At 39.8% G+C, this 20,097-nt stretch overlaps 1 protein-coding gene across 3 annotated transcripts in view; it reads left to right on the forward strand.

Moving 5' to 3' along the window:
• pde2a (phosphodiesterase 2A) overlaps nt 1–20,097 on the forward strand; it is a 187,297-nt gene that overhangs the window by 162,471 nt on the left and 4,729 nt on the right. For all 3 annotated transcript variants that reach the window (XM_004561432.4, XM_004561433.3, XM_076892234.1), the window contains 17 exons: nt 4,890–5,001; nt 5,134–5,173; nt 5,695–5,758; nt 6,027–6,108; nt 7,402–7,576; nt 9,257–9,369; nt 13,708–13,785; nt 13,898–14,020; nt 14,120–14,190; nt 14,476–14,598; nt 14,686–14,773; nt 16,722–16,769; nt 17,081–17,155; nt 17,289–17,388; nt 18,275–18,387; nt 19,247–19,285; nt 19,403–19,509. In XM_004561432.4, the coding sequence (XP_004561489.2) occupies nt 4,890–5,001; nt 5,134–5,173; nt 5,695–5,758; nt 6,027–6,108; nt 7,402–7,576; nt 9,257–9,369; nt 13,708–13,785; nt 13,898–14,020; nt 14,120–14,190; nt 14,476–14,598; nt 14,686–14,773; nt 16,722–16,769; nt 17,081–17,155; nt 17,289–17,388; nt 18,275–18,387; nt 19,247–19,285; nt 19,403–19,509 (1,551 nt within the window). The remainder of the gene's footprint in view (nt 1–4,889; nt 5,002–5,133; nt 5,174–5,694; nt 5,759–6,026; nt 6,109–7,401; nt 7,577–9,256; nt 9,370–13,707; nt 13,786–13,897; nt 14,021–14,119; nt 14,191–14,475; nt 14,599–14,685; nt 14,774–16,721; nt 16,770–17,080; nt 17,156–17,288; nt 17,389–18,274; nt 18,388–19,246; nt 19,286–19,402; nt 19,510–20,097) is intronic.

Below are 20,097 nucleotides of genomic sequence, written 5' to 3' on the forward strand. Positions count from 1 at the left end.
GATGGCTTAATGCCGAAAAAACTTTTTTGAAATTACTCGGCTGTCAGTCCAAAAGTGATTTGGCTTTTCCTAATGCCACAACTGCTGACTCATGGTAGATGCAAAGATTTATCTGACAGCAGCTTACAGTAATGTCGGGATGGGGCCTGATTAGTTGCGCCTTACAGCTCAGATTTGTTGAGGTTATAGTAGCAGAGACTGCACTGCTGTTTCCACTAAGATCTGCAGCTTACCAGCAGGTTGTGCTTTGTGTTGGCCATGAACAGATGCAGGGGAAGGACTGAGATGCAAAAGCAGCCCTGGAGTTTAACCTAGAGTAGCCCAGAAATACTTGTGCAGGGCTGACATTCATACGGGATTTTTTGCTGATAGCAGAGTGTCTGTTTAAAGACACATGTCAGAAATGTGAGTGTAATGACAGGTTCCAAAAGTGTGTGCAAAAAGACAGAATAATGGAAAGGTAAGGATAGGCTAGCAGAAATGATATCACTCAGACCAGTGATAGGCACGGCAACGTGTGACACATGCACATGCTGCTACAGCTTTACAATTAAATATATATAATACTCTCATGCATCAGTATAACACAAAGAGGCTATTTCATGTTTTCCAGCACAGGATGCTATTGAGCAAATACAGTCATGGTTAAAAGAAAGTATACTCTCTTAAGGCTTTAAATATCAGAGCAAAGCATCATCTGGTCCTTAGCGGGTGTAAAAATGAGGTAAATGCAACTCCAACACATCACATACGTCATATATCATCACCAAAAACTAAGCACACCCTTACAGCTTCCATAAGAAGCAGGAGGATAAGAGGACAGGTATGTACTTCATTAACAAATCAGTCCATCATTGTACAGTGTGAAAGATCATTCACAAGTGGAAAACATTTGAGACAGCTGACCCCAGGATCGGACGTCCCAGTAAATTACACCAAAGTCACTCCCTGTTATGCTCGGACGAACTGCAAAAAACAAAGTGGTACATCCCAGACTTTACAGGTTAGCATGTTAAAAGTTCAGTAAAGACTGAACAAGTCTTTGGGAGGGTAGCCGGGAGAAAATCTTTTCTCTCTTAACCCTCTCAGGCTCAAATTAAACTTTTTGTTGCTAATGCACAACCAAGTCCTGCAGTGGTACTTCTCAGTATGTATGTGGGGTAATCAGGTTGTTAGTTTTTAACTGTTGCAAATCGGCAACGCCTGCCTTGAGAGGGCTAATAGCACGTGGCAGCACAGCTGAGGTTTGCCAAGTTACACAAGACTTCTGGACTAATGTCCTTCAGACAGATGAGACCAAAGTGGAGATTTTTGACCATATTATACTATATATCCCACTGTCATCAAGGGGGTGGTGATTTGTGCTTGTTTTGCAGCCACAGCACCTGGGCAGCTTGCAGTCTTTTAGTCGACCATGAACTTCTCTGTGTTCCAAACTTTTTTAGAGTCAAACGTGAATTCATCTGTCTGACAGATAAAGCTTGACTCAAACTCGATCATGCGACAGGAAAATGATCCTTCGTACAGAATGACTAGAAAAGAAAAGAATCAAGGTGTCGAACTCCAGACCTGACTGATGTGCTGTGGTAGGAAATTCAGAGAGCTATGCTTAACAAATCAAACCAAATCAGCTAAAGCAATATTTTAAAGAAGAGTGGGTCAGAATTCCTCCACAATGATGTGAGGAAATGATGAAGTAATACAGAAAATGTAGCTTTGAGTTATTGCACCTAAAGGTGGAAGCAGCTTGTAGGGTGTATTTTTTCACACATTGCTACTGCATTTTGGTGCAGTGTAATATGTTATGTGCTGTAGTTCCGTTTACCTCATTTTAAGACCTGCTAAGGACCAGCTGATTTTTATTATCTCCTGATATGTAAAACCTGAAAGAGGGTGTGCTTTCTTTTTACCTTTTTAACTGTGGAGCAAAACAATTCGCAGATCATCTGCAATTTGTCTCGTCTGTCCATCTCTTATAGATGTGTTATAGCAAATCTTCTTACCTATTTGAATAACAATCTCCAAAATATTCGCAGATATATTGTATTTCTCAAAACATATGAATAAATGAATAAAATAAACATCCCTCCCATCCATTGGCTACAAAACTAGGCTGCTTACATTGTTTTATTCCTTTTCAAGTTACCTATTAAAGCTTCTTAGTCATTTTCCAGCCAAGCACCAGATTTGTGCACAGGCTGTATGGATTCACAAATCACACGGAGCTGCACAGATGCCTGCTGCTGATACGTGAAATCAGGATATTTTAGGTTAGTTCAAGCAGAAACTGTTGGTGATGCCGAGTGTCTGTGCAGAGAGCACACAAGGGAAACAATGCTGATTATTAACAGTCTGCCATCTGAGTCTGAGCTGAACTGATCTTCAGGTATTTACTGATGATTTGCAAGAAAACCATGTATATGTTTTTGTTAGAAGTCAAGGCCTCACCTGTCCCTCATTCTGCATGGCTGTTTGTCATCACTCTTGCGAATCCCTACTCGGCAGTGCTTCTTGCTTAAAAGTCTTGCAAAAGTATGCAGCTGTCATTTATTGGGCAAGAAGACCCGCTAACTCATCAGGTTGTTAATATGACTCCATCAACAATGCACACCCATCTTTCACTGCAAGGGCTGATGCTTACAAAACGTACCATTATAACCCAGAGTGACACAGTTTTACACGGATAATTTAAGTCTGGGTCCCGCTCCGTGTCCGAAAGTCCGTCATTTGACAGAGTGACCGCCCCCAAACATGTACCACAGCACTTTTTGAGCTTGAGCTCTAATGTGTGTGTGTGTGTCCAGATGGCTGCGATGAGGATGACAGTGTGAGGATCTAGCGTCAGGTCATGAGCCTAAAAGCAGCAGGAGGCTTTGCTGCCTGGTTTGGCGCTATGTTTTGGCATGCGTGTGTATGTATTTGGTTGTGTGTGTGTGTGTTGCCCAGAGCAATGCTGCTATCTCCTGAATGCAGAAGTCTGTAAACTTGCACTCCAGCTGTTTGTCTCTGTGTTTGTCTAAGAAACTGGGAAAGTTTTTTTGTGTATTGTATGATTTCCACACACGTGCAGACACTCTCACGCAGTCCCGTGTTTGTACTCCCTCCCTCTCTCTCGCTCTCTCTCTCTCTCTCTGTCAAGATTGTGAGAGATGAGAAGGGATCATGTCCTATAATTTCTCCCTCTGCCAGTGGCACAAATGATAGAGCTTGCATCTCATTACCATAGTAACAGCAGCAGGATTATGGTCTCAGCTGTGCATATAATGTGATGAATATCCTGTTCTGTGAGCACAATCATCCAGATTTTAGAAGAGCCGTATATCTCGAAGGTGCATCGCCTCATTATAGATATTGTCTGATCATATTCACGGTGTCCTCTTCACCCGTGACACCGGTGTATAACAACATATTGTGACACTGGTAACAGGTCCGTATCTCAGATTTAGTGGCAGCAGGAAAAAGAAGCAGCTTGAGAATGAGCAGAAGCACATTGTTAGAAGGAGACAATAGAGACACTGTTTTTTTTAATTTACACTCAGATATATTGTTCTTTTGACAATTAGGCTGAGTGATGGTTTGTTTCTAAGTGATGGCAGGATTTTTAACTGCTCCAGTCCAGTGTCACAGAAGACATGCACCTTCTGGTCTTTGGAGGTGGACTCCCACAGGCTGTTGATCATTTTCTATCACAGCTTCAAATAACTGGCGTCTGCCACCAAAAAATATTTTCCACTCTCTTTATTCTGACTCCTCTGAATCTCTGAATGTCACTCGTAAAGATTTGTAGGACACTTGTTGAAGTTAAAGTGAGCCTGACAGGCTTTTTTTCAGGCTCCAACCTCTTTTGCTTAGATTCCTCTGAGGCCTCCAAGCGGAGGGCAAGAACACCTTGAAGCAATATACAATATACCCTGATATCTGCACAATAATATGCCACTGCCCTCTGTAGGCAAACACAGACAACTACAAGCATGAATGTGGTCAATGGTGTTGCTGTCAGTTTTGCCTTCACTTGTTGCCTGCACAGAGTTGTAAGTCTTTGTCGTAGTTAGCCAAGAGTAGAGACTGTTGTCTTTTCCACCTTCCTGTGTGTGAAGGTAATTATTGAGGTTTCTTATTTACTTTTTTTGCATGATTTTAGTTTTGGAAAAATGTCTCAAGTAAGAGCGTGTTCATGTTTTTATGACAAAACAGATTATTTAAATGGTTCTGATATACAGTATTGTACAAATGTCTTTATTTAGTTTTTATATGTTAGTAGGAATATGGAAAATAGAAAATGGAAATGGGAAAAAAACAGCTCTTTGGCAATTTGATGCCTGTCAAAATGTGTTATCTTTGTTTTTCTGGCAGGCTGCTAATAAGAAAGTACCTAAAGATACCATTTAAAATTGGTTCATTGCTAAGTTGTCTGTTGCATGTAGACAGTACACAGGTTAATCTGTTGGATTAGGTATGCTTGAATGATTCATAGGTCATTGTGTAGTGACTAAAGCAGAAAACATTCCTCCTAAAATGTTCAGGTACAAAGACTGGACTAAAAATAAGTGAAAAAGCAACCAATGTCCTAAGAAAAACTGAAAGACCTTCAGAAAACCCGGAGAACTACTTATCAAGGGCATTTTAAAAAGTTATTAGAAAGTCTGGATCCTGGGAAGCAAATTATGAAGAAATAAAAGGTGGCTCAAGACTTTTGCACACTGCTCTATTTACATATCTGCAGTTGGATAGTTTAATTACAAGATTTCATTTGTAAGCCATTTCATAAATGGGAAATGTTTCATAGCAGTGCAAAATCCAGATTTGTTATAATAAATGAAATAAGTAGCAGCCTGTTAGTTATAGCCAGGCTTTTACCCTTTACTCTGTGTGTGTGTTCCCTATTGCAGACACACCGAGGTAGATGAACATGCCATCCAGCACTGTTTCTGCTACACTTCAACAGTCCTCACTTCAACTTTGGCCTTCCAGAAAGAGCAGAAGCTCAAAGTGGAGTGCCAGGTACTGCACATGCACACGGACACACACAAAAACACACACCCATCCAGTCATATTCTCACATATGCCGTATGCATAAATATACATGAAGTTGCCCTTTGAAGAGCTATTTGTGTTCGCTGTTTCTCTTTATAGGCGCTCTTGCAAGTGGCCAAAAATCTCTTTACACATTTGGGTAAGTCTTCTCTCCTCCGTCTGTCCATCCATGTGTCTGTCAAGTGTGAAGCAAGACCAGTGTGGTGCAATTTGCATTAATTGAAGTGATCACCTTGTGAAACAAATGGTGCACATAATTGAATGAGATATTAGCGACCCTTAAGGTGATCATTGTCATAAAATCAAAAGGGCATTGAAAATTATGGGTCCACCTTTCTTTCCTATAATTTCCATCTATCTGTGGAGGTATTTCCATTCTTATCGAGCTGTAAGCACTGATGGCATCGTGATTGCAGGTACAAAAATTGATCTGTTGGTAGAGCAAATTGCCTCTCACTGTACTGAAGCGTTGATTACAAAAGCTCTTATCAGCTTGTGTGGCGGATCCACCGGTACTCGTACTGTAATCTCTGTTTCTGTCTATCTGGGTTTTGCTGTGTCCCCTTATAATTTCCTCTGTTTTCCATTTAATTCCCTCTCTCATCCTTCTTTTTTTCTCTCGTTCTCCCCCCGTCCTCTCTGTCTCTCTGATTCTTTCAGATGATGTGTCAGTGCTGTTACAGGAAATTATAGTGGAGGCCAGGAACCTCAGTGATGCAGAGATGTAAGCCCTCTGATTCATCTTCAAAGGGATTTATCAGTGTGCGTGTATGAAAGACAGAAAGAGTGTGTGCATGTGTGTCTGTGCATAGTGTGAATGTCTTTATCTCCATTTGCAAAGGCTATCTAGGCAATTTGTTCTTAACTGACTTGCGTCATTTAATAAGTTACAAAATGACCTGAGATGAAACGAGATAAAACTCTCTAATGTTCTCAGCTGTGCTCCGTTCTGTCTCTTACCCCTCGAAATCTGACGTTCACTGTTTCTGCAGCTGTTCGGTGTTCCTGCTGGATCGTGTGAGCCATGAGCTGGTGGCAAAGGTGTTTGATGGTGGTGTGGTCAGTGAGGAGGAGGTACGGCAAACAAGCATTTAATTTAACACACATATAAACACTTAGCATGACTGTGCTGACAGTGCACAGCTGCACCGTGGCCTAATGGTCTAAGATTTATGGAGACTTTTTTGGCTGTCTTGAATTTGGCAACAGGGAGTAACAGGAAATTATAACAGGGAGAATTATCAAAGTACACTGAACAAATATCTACATACTGGAATAATAATGATAATAATAAACTTTATTGCATCACAGGAAAAAAGTTAAACATCTAAAAAGAAAAAAAGGCCAAATAACAACAAGACAAATAATAAGAAATACAGGAATACTAAAACCAACATTGTGACATTCATAAAAACTTTACGATTAAAAAATGGTTTAAAAGATTCAAAAGGTTCTGATGTCATTCCGATCACAATTGGAGCTCTGACGGATGAGGCCCGCTAACCTTTCTTTACAAGAGACCTCAGGATAACCAGCAGAACCTCATTCACTGGTATCAGTTAGTGCCCAGGCACATAGATGTTAATGAGTCCTTCATGTAATTCAAACCATTAAAAGCTTTAAAGTAATTAGAATCAGTCTTTTGAATGATACGGTGGAGAGGCAGCATATATATTGAAAGCAAAAGTGGGCCAAGCATAGAGCCTTGAGGAACACCACAATAAAATGAGAGCATTTAGCATCCCATCACTAAACACACACTTAATGAAACCTGACAGACACATATTTGTTAATTAGACAAGATGAAATCAAATGAAACCGTTCTTATTGAGTTCAGTGATGGCAGTGGGGACAAAGCTGTTTTTATAACACTTTGTCCTGCATCTTGGAACTAGAAAGCTCCGTCCCCAGGGAAGAAGCTGAGATTCACCCTGTAGAGGATGGGAACCATTATTAAGAATTGATAAAGCCATCCGTTGTTCCTGTTTAGTGTACAGGGAGGCTAAACAGGGCTGTGACTCACCTATCAGACGACTGGACCATCTCACTATCCAATTCAGTCAGATTTTCTCTGCAACAGAGGTCTGACCGAACCATGCCACCAAACAAAAAGATAAAACAGACTCAATAAAAGGACGATAAAACGAAGTTAAATTGTTCAGTCAATGTGGAAATGAGCAAGTTTCCTAAGGCAGTAAAGGCACTTGTGACCCTTTTTCCAGACCAATTTGTAATTCTCATCAAAATTCAGGTTTTCATTGATTATGGTTCCAAGATATTTATATGATTACACTTGCTGATTGTCTCCCTATCCTGTGAGCTGTTAAGTAAAGACAAAACTGTGTGTGTCTTCGTGTCTGAGCACAGAATGAGTTTCGCATCCCAGCCGATCAGGGCATTGCCGGCCACGTGGCGACAACTGGTCAGATTTTGAACATTAAGGACGCCTACTCTCATCCTCTTTTCTATCGTGGGGTGGATGACAGCACGGGCTTCAGGACTCGCAACATCCTCTGCTTCCCCATCAAAGATGAGAATAACGGTAACAATGCATGAACACACACATTTGGACTTTTCATTTCATACCAGTGAGTTCAACACAAAGGGATTTCCTGATGAAATCATGCAAAATATACAACCTTGTGTACCAAAAAGTGGGAACTATCTGTAAAATGTTGATAAAAGCAGAATGCAGAACATTTTTATGTAATTCAATTTGACAACAGCTCAAAGCCTGTTTGAAATTGGAGGTTAGCAGCACATTTCAAAACAGTTCAGGCAAGAGGATCAAAAGCCTTAAACATAATGTAATGCTAAAAACAAGACACCTGGCAGAACAGCTCACATCTCATTAGGGTAATTAGTAACAGGACTGTGTCTAACAAAAAAACATCCCAAAGAGTCTTTTACAAGTAAATATGGGGAGGGTCTCAACACTCAGGGAAGGGAAAATTATTCCAGAGAATTTGGGGAATTTGTCACATACAGTGATTAATATAATTAAAAGATGCAGGGAATTAAGGCAAAGCTCTTTTTGCAGAGGACAAGACTTTAACCATTACTGAGTAGCTCTGGTCTGCTGGCCTCTGGCAACACTGCATTAAACATGTACGTGATTCTGTAGTGAATATTACTACACATGATCAGGACGGCTTCTGTAAACCAGCAAATGCAAACCATCAGAGCATCCAAGTTAAAGCTCTGTGACGCAAAGAAAAAAAGTTAAGAGAGGCTGACGTGAAACCTCTCCTTTGGTATGAAAATATTTTTGGAGATCATGTACATGGATGTTATCAGTGAACAGTTCAAAAACCAATACCTTTACTGGAAAAGGGGGCGCATTCGCGTGCACTGTGTAGGCAACGTACACATCTATAAAGGAACTTTTAATTATGAAGGGTAAATATCAATATGAAGCAACATTTACTGCCATTTAGACATGTTTTCAGGGAAATCTTTGATTATTTCAGTATAAAAAACCAAAAAAAACATTTTGGACATTTTCCAAGAGCGACAATAAAAGAGAGCAGGTGCTGAACTGGTCCCCGAGACCAGCATTATTTCACAAGAAACCCAACAAACAAGAAGAACTGTAATAGATGTCGTGCAAAAACAGAGAAGTATCTTCTCTGAGACTTGTATAAAAGCTAAGCAACTTGCACCAGATTTAAAAACATCATATTTAGTGCATTATTGCCCTCTTGTTTGTTTGTTTTTAAGTGGAGCTTCATTCTCGGAATAGCACAAAGAGAGGTTACATCACGTCCTACATGTATAACGTGCACTTTAGACCATCTTCTGTGTTCCAGACTTTCAGAAACCTCTTCTCTATTTTGATGCTGCTGCCTAATGGTTTCTGCTGTATCCACAGAGAAGCTTTGCAGTCAGTGTCATTTGTCTCCATGTAAAAAAAGGAGCTGTCTGCGGATCATATTAACATTTTAATTTCAGAGCTTTTTATGTGCAATTAGGTTTGACTCCACCGTGAAATCAATTCAAGTTAGCAGACCTTTTTGACTCGACGTTGACTTTTGCCATTTGTGCCTCATTTTCTCGTCCTTGTCGCTCCCTCTTCCACTCTCCATTTTTCTTCATCAACTTTCACCCGCCTCCATCCATCCCTGCATCTCTCGCCCCTCTTCCTGCTTAATCATTTCCTCCCTAATTGTTCCACCTTCCTCTTCTCCTCACCCCTTTCCTCTTTAAATCTTCCGTTTTCCAGAAGTCATCGGCGTCGCTGAGTTGGTGAATAAGATGAATGGGCCGTGGTTCAACCGCTTCGATGAGGATTTGGCGACAGCTTTCTCTATCTACTGTGGCATCAGCATTGCCCATGTGAGTCTCTTCTAACTCCCTTTAATCAAAGAGACCAAGTTGTTAAAAAGTAACACACATACATGAGCATGTGAGGAGAAATAATTTAATTCCAGTAACTATTATTTTATAACTTCTCACTTTCCAAACTTCCTCTTATTATCTCTGTGAGCAGCAGTGAATAAATCCAGACTGCTATACAATTCATCTTCATACACACGGACTCTCTCGGTCAATAAGTCAGCTTCATTTTTAAATAATGTAATCTCTGCAAGTTCCATGCATCCTTATAATGATGCAAATATAAGTGAGTTTAGCATTTACAGTATATCCATCATTAGGAGGCTCTCCCCAAAATAGTTGACGATGTCAGAAAGATTGATCCCGTCCCGGCGAGATGAGATCAGCTCAGTGGGAGTGAAATGCTCAGTCGAGGCAGAGAAGAGGAAAGTCTCAAGGGAAATTTAAGGAGATTCAGTCAGATGGAAGTGAACGGCTTTCGTGGTGCAGTTCATTGGCATTGTATGATTGCTGCAAACTGAACTTATTAACATACTTCCAGCTGAACAGCTGTGCGCGGCTCACAGAGACGATTATGAAGACGATCACGTCTGTGATAATAGTGATGAACAAACAAGGAGAGATATATTTGTTATCGCCCACAAACTCTATTGAAATATTGTCTTTTTCATCCTTCACCACCCTGATCTCAGATAAAAGAAAATGTCTTCCCGTTCTAATAAACAGAGTCACTTCATGTTGAGTAGCTCCTGCAGAGTGTGACCTCTGAATGACTGCTGGTACTTAATAGGTTATCTACAAACTATAAACATATTTGATAGAAAAAAAATAATTGCTTTCGAGGCCACTAATTAATGATTTAAAGCACAGCCAGATATATTATTCATCAGATCTCACCCAGTATCGTGCTGTAGAGTACTCTCAGGGTTGTAAAAAGCTCCCTCATGTACTAAAAGGTAAAGCGGGGGCCAGACGTAGGGCTGTGAAAAGCCCACGAAAATTAAAACATGCTTGTTAATCATGAATCACAGGTTTACCATTTGAATGTGAATGTAAAAGCAGTAACAAACATATGTGTGCAATCACAAACTGGTGAGACAACTGAAAATGGCTTCGATGTGCTTGGAAAAAGGCGGTGAAGAATATTCCGGATAATCCGACAAAAGCCCAAACAAAATACGAAAGTCCAAGTGAGGAAAAACAAACGGGGAAAAACTGAAAGGTGCCAAAACTCAGAAAACAAACAGAGAGGCGCCAGAAGAGCAGACACGAAGGTTGGCAAACTGAAAGCTGAAAAGGATTAAGAGTTTCCTTCAAAGCAGCTAAACATGTTTTTCAGCCATAGAAGTTGGGCTACGTCCACACGTACACGGTTTTAGGGTTTATTTTCACTTTCATTAAAGAAAAACAATCCATACAACCACTGTTTTGTCCACATGAAAATGCAAAACGAGATCATGCCCAAGCAACAGGTGGCGATAAAATCCTGATCATATAGAAATGTTGGCCACTCAGAGGCCTACAAACAATAACACGGCGCACAGTCTGACATCAAAAATCAGGCGCATGTCTTAGAAGCAGGAGCAAAAGCTGAAAATCAAATATAATTTTCTGCAACATATGTTTATAGTGGCTGTTGTACCTTAATGTTTGTTTCCTGTAGGTCAGTTTTCAGAGATCAAAATGCTTTTTGTGTGTGAACGAAAGGCCAAAACAAAAATCTGGATAATTTATCTTTTTATTAATGACATCATACCTCTTGTTAACCACCTGATTTTTTGCTTCAGTGCATCCAAAGATATTTATTTAGTGCATTTCTACTGTATCTGAGCACTCAAAGCATTTTTTACTACTTGCCTCATCCACACACTTTTTTCTATGCATAAATGATTTTATATCAGTGGATGCATTGGAGGAAACTGTCAGGGTCCTGGGTCTCCTGACCCAGCGTTTTAGTTCATTGTGATTTTTGTATTATTGTACTTGGTGTGAGTTTCTATGGTTTCTAGTTTCGATCCCTTGCCCTTCATGTTTCTCTATGTCCCCTCTGTTCTGTGTAAGTCTGTGTCTGCATGTTTGAGTTCCCCTCTGTGTCTCTCGGTTCTTAGAGTCCTCTGCCTTATGGTTTATGTCTCTGTGTTTCTTAGTTGCTGTCTCCACTGTGTCAAGTTCGCGTCTCTGTGTGATCCTTCCTGTTTTACTTTGTAGGTCCGTGTCTTATGTGAATGTGTCCTGCTTTGCTTGTCTCGTCAGTTCTAATTTCCCCCAGCTGTGCCCTCCTTCTGTGTCTCATTCTCCTCGTTACTTCCCAGTGTATTTAGACTAGAGATGGACCGATCCGATATTACGTATCGGTATCGGTCCGATACTGACCTAAATTACTGGATCGGATATCGGAGAAAAATAAAAAATGTAATCCGATCCATTAAATATCACGAAAGCACCTCACAAAACTTGCAACACGCCGTAACTCACCTCAGAACGTTAGCAGTCGGAGCAGTATGCATCACGTGATAGAGCGGCTGTGGCATGCGGGACCTGTCGGTGGTCTGGATAGCATTTGGAGCTTCGCTAGCAACCTGGCATTTCATCTCCGACAAAGTTATCCCGAGAGAAGTAAAGCAAGTGTGTAAGTCCATCTCTGAATGTTTGTAAAGCATTCCTGCGTTAAGCTTAACGAGCGATATATGGAGCGACTGCCTCTTCTTGCTGCTACTTCAATCATGAAACTGCTTAACGATCAGCTGATCGGCTTTTCTGTCGCGAGTCCGTGTCTCTAGTTTGCTTTTGGCCCACTTTGCACCAGAAAGAGGAAACCAGCGGCTGAACAACAGCAGCACGTTTAAGCTTGATCAGCTGTTGTTAGAATTTATTTAATATTACTTTCTACACCAGGATCTTTTTCTACGTAGCTGACGGCTGGTAACTGTGCAGGGGCGGATCTAGCAAAGTTTAGCCAGGGGGGCCGATAGGGCATTAACAGGGAAAAGGGGGCACAAAGACATACTTTTCTTTCTTATTCTCATTTAAAATGTCTAGCTTTTAATAAATAATTATCTGACACCCAAAGTTTTAATTTGATGCAAAATGAATAGAAGTCCATTATTGTATATAGTAACTATTAAGTCTAATATATATACCCTAGTAAGCTATAGTACTTTTTCCTTTGGGAAGGTACCATCTGTGCAGTCTGCAATTCTGTTGAAGAAAGATGTTGAATCTATTTAATATTTCTTGAAAAATAATTGATTTCTGTGCATTTTTTTTCACACTGCATCAAATTAAGGTTGATTACGGCGATTAAGCATCATGAGGTGGCGCGTGAGGGGTGGTTCCCCATTTTTTATTTATTTATTTTTGTTGTTGCTGGGAGTTGGAACCCTATTAGTTAGGTTGCTTAATATTTATGCTAAGTACTCTTTAAAATACCAGAATAGGGAGGATGGTGTAGGTTTAAGTTTATTAGATTGATCAGTATTGCTGAACCATGAAATATTTTTTTTGCATACAGGTATAACAGAATAGCTTTAGTGTAGTTGTTGTTTTAAACTTGAGTATGAACTTATACAAAATGCAGCAAGATATTTAAAAAACAGTTTTGTTGATTAAAAAACACTATATCGGATTCATATCGGTATCGGCAGATATCCAAATTTATGATATCGGTATCGGTATCGGACATAAAAAAGTGGTATCGTGCCATCTCTAATTTAGACCCTGTGTTTCTCTGAGTCAGTGTTGTGTCGTACCCTCAACAAGCTGTGTGTGTTTTGCCTCTGTGTTACCAGTGTTTTGTTTCCAGTTCCAGTTCAGTGTTTTCTGCTTCAGTGTTTTAGTCCACCAGCGTTTTTGTTTGTCTTTTGATGCCTTTAGTTAGTAAGAGGGTTTCCAGCAATAAAGCTGCTCTTTAAGTTGAACTTCTGTGTCTGAGTCCTGCATTTTGGATCCACCACTCCTGCTTGCACGCCTGCCACGCAGCCAACCATGACAAACTCTGTAAAAGACCATAAGGACAGGGAGAATCGAACCACTAACCTGCTCTACCTTCTGTGCCACAGCCACCCACAAACATACTTTCAAAATAAAATAGAACTTCATCTCTCACTAGCATGTAGTCAGTGGTACCATGAAAAGCAAAATATGGTTCCAGCTGGAAGATCGATCATAAGTAGGAGATCCTGATAACATAATATTTCACTGAACTTTATTACTTTATATCACAAACATCTAATTTAATTTCTTTCTGTTTGTCTTTGTCCAGTTATCGTGATAATATAATGAATTCATTCTTACTAAAAATGAATTAGCAACGTTTTAATGTGCCGGTTCTTCCTCCAGTCTCTGCTCTACAAGAGAGTCCACGAGGCTCAGTTCAGATCCCATCTGGCCAATGAAATGATGATGTACCATATGAAGGTAAAATCACATCTCTTCATCCCACAAACTCACTCTCGCACAGCGACGCGCAGCATTTACTGACAGTGTCCATGCTATTTACTCAGTATGATTCAGTATGAGTCTGTGGCAGGTTTCAGAGGAAGAGGTGACTAAGCTGCTGGTATCTGGCATCGACCCGGTGAACGAGATTGACCCGTGCTTCGCAGAGTTCACGTGCACGCCGCGCTCCCTTCCCGATGACACCACGCCGATGGTAAGAAGCAGAGAGAGAGAGAGTGTGTCTGAATGCTGTCAGCACAAAGATTTAAAGAGAACAAAATCTGATGTAACTTCTCCTGTTGTGTGTCTGCAGTGCGTTCTCAGCATGTTTGAAGACATGGGTTTCATCAACACCTATAAGATCGACATGCACACGCTCGCCAGGTCTGACATCCATCAATTTATATGCTGTGTTTAAGAGCCTGTGCTTTAAATCATTTTCCATCAGCTGTTTAAATAAAGAATATTTACTTTATTTATTAATGATTCTCTGGCTACATTGTTAAGTAGTATTGCGTTGTAAGCTTGTAGCAGAATCTTCAATCAGGTTTGTTTTTTTAAAGCTGATGGAGAGATGGGTTGTGAATGAGAATTTCCGGGGCTACCACTGAGTTACATGTTGGAAAAAAAAGTCATGAGAGTGTTTTTAAACTGCTGCCTTGGTGCCAGGTTCTGTCTGATGGTGAAGAAAGGCTACAGAGACCCTCCCTACCACAACTGGATGCACGCTTTCTCCGTCTCACACTTCTGCTACCTGCTCTACAAAAACCTAGGGCTGTCCAACTACCTCGAGTGAGTACACAAGTCTCAAAAGACTTTATAATGATGTTTTATATCATTTGTCTGTAAAATGATTCTTCTATGCCTGCTGTCTTCTAGGGATATAGAAATATTAGCGCTCTTTGTGTCCTGTATGTGCCATGATCTGGACCACCGTGGCACCAACAACTCTTTCCAAGTGGCCTCGGTGAGAGCACATACTTTGCTTTTGTTTTATTAGAAAGCAGTAGGAACGATACAAAATAATAGAAAAATAAACAAGGCTCTAAGCAGGACTGCAGCTTTATGCATGCAGACAAAAAATGCATTATGTTTTTAATCTTCTATTCAGTCCAAAAGCTGATATAGGGAAAATAAACACAATAATAAGTAAACAAACCAGGGAAATGAGCAAGTAATCCAAAAACACTAGGAGATACAGGGAAGCTCTGAGCAGGGAGGTACAGCACTGGGGTACACACAGCTGCAATTAACAGAGGGGGGCAGAGACACACCTGATATAGAGAGGAGCGGTAGCAGGTACTAACACAGCTGAAGCCAACAAATATAATGAGATGGGGAAGTAAACACATCACAAGACACAGAAAACAGGAAGTGTGACACAACACAACACAATGGATGGAATAGAATGAGTCTGACACGGAGAGAAGATCGGCGGACGAGACGGAGGAACGTAGAAAGGTGAACGTGAAACGTGAACTAAAAGCAACGTCAACGGTAAAAATAAAAACTAATAACAACTGAAAACTTGGCATCTTAATAATGAATAAAACATGTGAATAAAAATGAATAAATCCTAAAAGGAAACCACAAACAGACGAGGCTTCTGAACTCTTAAACACAGTGAATTCAACTAAAGCAGCTATTTGATAAATAGAAAACTAAATACTAATTAGAGCAAGGAAAATAATCATACAAATGACAGCTAAATATATACAAACCCACAAGGAAGGTAACAAAAAATAGGTACCAGCGTGGTACCATGAACTATCTTAGTCTTTTCATTTCTTTTAGTCGTCTTCGAGAATAGTTCTTCAGGCTTCTTAAAGGACTTTTAAAGCTCTTCTTTGGATGTTTCTGTCAAGATGATCCCACTCTGCTTCAATAATGTTGAGGTCTGGGCTCTGTGAAAACCAATCCATGACTGAAAGATGATCCATTGAGATAAATAGATGGATAGATGGATGAGCAAAAGGCCAGATGCATCAATGTGTCCTCTTTAGGAATCACCTTGGTGCCACAAAAATATAATTTTATGCCTTTTTGGCATTTTTCATTTTTGGATATATGAGTTCAGTAATTTTAACTTATATCTATTATTATGGTATATACAAGTGGTATCTTTCCAATTATTTGGCCTGTTTATTTGGGCTTCCTATCCTCTCAAATACAGAGCGTGTATTTAACAGGATAGGAACGGTGACCTGGCCTGCCTTCCCAAACCGCCTGCTCCTGAGCATCCCCAGAGGACTGCAGATCCACTCTGCCCAGATACTAACCACTCAGATGAGACTGAGAGAGAAAGAACACAATAAGAGGAGATAAGAGACAGAAGAAGAGAAGATATTGCAGTAAATGATAGTGGTTACTGCATTAACAATATTGTATTAGTATGTATTGTTTACTGTAAATGAAAAAAGAAAAAAAACATATGAATAAATTAAAAAGCAAACGTTAGGGGGATGTTATTTGTGAATCACTTTCCCCGCCTGACAAAAGCCAGGAAGAAACACACAAACCATTTCATTTAACATGACAACAACAGCGGGAGTTATGATAATGTTGAAATTTTTACTTTAAATGCTCGAGATGAAGCATCCCGGGTAATAGCGAGGGTTGCACGGTTTTATCAGGGTCTAATCACGAGGTGATTAGAAGCGTGTCGCCCTGCTACACTCTAATCAGGCACAAACCTAAATCAGACACACATTATAAGACAAAAGTAATCCATCATTGATAAGCTTCTGTATATATATATATATATATATATATGTATTTTTTTTTTCAATTGAGAGCTGCCATCTCCTGTTAAAGAGAAAACACTGCTATATTTTATTGGAGGATGTTGATTTGAATCAATGTGCCGCGCATGCTAAAAGGATTGTGTTTCAAATGTGTGTCTGTTATGTTTGCAGCAATCTGTGCTGGCTGCTCTCTACAGCTCAGAGGGATCTGTGATGGAGGTAAAGTCTCTCAAAGTTTTCACACTGACTGTGTAAATCTTTATTTCCTATGACAGAGACGATAAGATTGTGCGATTACTGGTATAGGCTTGCTCCTTCATAGTTAATGAATGCCATTATCTGAGAGCTGCTAATGTAGTGTTCTGCTAGGACATCTAGTGGCCAAAATCAATCATGACATTTTTTTGCAGCAGCGATGAGGCAATGTGAGGAATTTAAATTGGTTTTTGCCTTTTGCATTGCAGCATTAGTCACTTTAGAGTCACCGTTTTCTAACACGTTTTGTCATTATGCTTTATTTGCCACGCCAGAGACATCACTTTGCCCAGGCCATCGCTATTCTGAACACTCATGGCTGCAACATCTTTGAGAAGTTCTCCAGGAAGGTGAATTATCAAACCCTCTCTCCATTCGTGCATTTCAACAACTTTCTTTTTTCTCAATCTCTCGCTGATTTCATATTTTCATTTGCTTCTATCACCGCCTTTGCAAGCTAACGATTATTTTTTATGTCTCTAGGACTACCAGCGCATGTTGGATTTAATGAGAGACATAATTCTGGCCACGGACCTTGCTCACCACCTTCGCATTTTCAAGGATCTGCAGAAGATGTCTGATGGTACATGTCACATGTTCATTATGCGCAGCCACGTCTCTGCAGTTGCTTTAGACTCACACCCGTGAACAGCTCCAGGAGGCTCAGTTCTGATTGTCGATTCACACTGAAAGCAAAGCAATATTTCTTTTTACGTCTCCTTAGATTAAAGCGGCCTGATTTCACAAGGGAGACGAAACAATATAGAACATTAGAAATTCACCGTTTCAGTACAATTATCCATTGCTGAGCTGAAAGATCGCTCATAGACAGACAGACAACCCATTTTCCTCTGCACTATGACTTGCTTCTTTTTCATGAACTGACTTATTTTGCAGAGATCTGAGTTCACGCTTGCAACATTCAGCTCTGACATTCTTAATAATCCTCCACTTTCATTGGACTATTTACCCTTTAGAAAAGACAGTTGCTTACACTCTTATGCAATGTAATTGGCTGTAACCTCCAGGCCAGTGGTTTGTTACGCTTGAATGCAACCAATTATAAGTTATCCTGAGTGGATGTCTCCTCCGTGGAAACAATTTCGAGCCGTTAAAGCAATTCAAGGACATTAAAAACCACTAAATGAGTTAGCAACTTTCTCACACTCTAGAATAGGTGACTTGTCAATCATGGAGTAGAATACTGAATGAATGTGTAGAGTGTTAATAGGCACTGGAAAATCATTTCTGCCTACCAAACACGCAAAGTCTGCTTATCTAACATCCTGTTGTGACCTTCTTTTATTGTCACTTCTATCATTATGCATATTGGAGACTAAAATGAACTTTATGCAATGAGTTTGAAGCACTTTTGCTTCGGAATTGTGGGTTTTTCCTCTTAGATGAAAGGCAGCAACAGTGCTTGAAATGCTGTTAACGCAGAGCGATGCGTTTTGTGTGTTTTTCAGATGGATACAATCCAAAAAGCCGTACCCACCACTCCCTGCTGCTGTGCCTGTTGATGACTTCGTGTGACCTGTCAGACCAAACCAAGGGCTGGAAAACCACACGCAAAATTGCTGTCAGTTTGTGTTCTGCACCAGTATATGTGAAACATTACCACATACTTACTAGAACTTGCCATTTGTAGCAAAATTGTTGTATTAATGTGTTTAATTCAGTTAAGACTGTTAATATTTCAGTATTACTGCAGTACAAATTCCAAAAGCTTAGTGGAAGTAATAGCTGTAATTATTTTGACCTAGTAAACTGCTCACTGTAGCAGTTTATTCTAAGTAGGAAGAAAATAGAAAAGGCTTTAGTGTGATCGGGTTCATGCTGCATTTGCTGATTTGCAGGAGAAAGAAGTTTCTGTTTCATCTTTTAGCAACACGACTAAAGATTTCTAATTAACAGTGTTTGTACAGTGAAACTGACCCATTTCTAGGACATTGGAGATTATGAGATGCAAAGCTGTACAGCTGGAAACAACCTTTGAGCTGTATTCCATTATTTTCTATTCTGAGAAACCGCACTCCATTTTAGGATTATGTTTAATCTTGGCCTGCCCCCTTTCCACCACCAAACCCGTAAACCTTGCCCCAAATCCTCCACCCTCAATCTCCAAACACCTAAAGCAAATAAACTGTAAATCCTTGTTTTCAAAACCAATAGCACATTTCTGTGGAAGACTTTATTGGCTTTTACAGTGCTCAGTTGATACATTATCATCTCAATAGCAAGAGAACACATTTCTATCAGTGAAAAACCCCAATCACACCAAATATTGAACTTTAATAGAAGTGACTTGCAGTTTATGGCAGGTAACAGCATAAAATGTTTGCATAAAAGACAAATAAACTAAATTTCATACATAACGATGTCTCTATAAATATGACACATGTTAAGACTTTCAAATATCTGCTGCTATGTTCCTACAGGAGCTGATTTATAAAGAGTTCTTCTCTCAAGGAGATCTGGTATGTTTTAGTGTACGCTAACTGCTAAATGACATGTGAAAATAGTAACATGTGGTGAAAGTGTGTTATTGTACGCCTGACTGAGGTCATTAATCATAGCTTAACGTGTGTTTGCAGGAAAAAGCCATGGGTAACAGGCCCAGTGAGATGATGGACAGAGAGAAAGCGTACATACCGGAACTGCAGATCAGCTTCATGGAGCATATCGCCATGCCGATCTACAAGTGCGTACAAAACCTGAAAGCAGCACAGACTCATTATTGGATCTGTTTTGGTCCTTTTATCACACAAAGGATTTAGTTTGAAACATTGCTTAAAACAAAACTGTAGATTATGTACACATTATCCCCTGATTCTGGAGTCTTTTTGCTGATTGTTTTGGCATTCACTCTCATCAGCACTGTTTTTACTGTGGTTGAAACTTTTTAAACTAACTAGTGGACATTTGAGCATCTAAGTAACTCATTTAAAGGAGCAAGAACAGATAAAGGTAGATAAATTCATTACGTCGACATTAACAGTTTGAAATTAATGTCAATTAAATTCAGTAAATTTAAATAAGCAAGTGCATCACATTTGCAATATATAGACCTTTAAAGTGATAATCATAGAGAAACACGTCTGAAAAGTGAAGCCAGCCTCATACCTGCCATTCCTTCTAATGGCCTGCAGGGGAGGCGACTCTGCTGTTTCATTTCATGTTTTGTAGAATACAGCATGATATTTATTTGTAAATTATGGTCGCAGGAGTTCAATTCAGTTGATATATGTATATTTATATAGAAACTCCAACAATCAGATGATCCCCATGA

This window comes from Maylandia zebra, linkage group LG14, assembly GCF_041146795.1.
Source record: "Maylandia zebra isolate NMK-2024a linkage group LG14, Mzebra_GT3a, whole genome shotgun sequence".
NCBI lineage: Eukaryota > Metazoa > Chordata > Actinopteri > Cichliformes > Cichlidae > Maylandia > Maylandia zebra.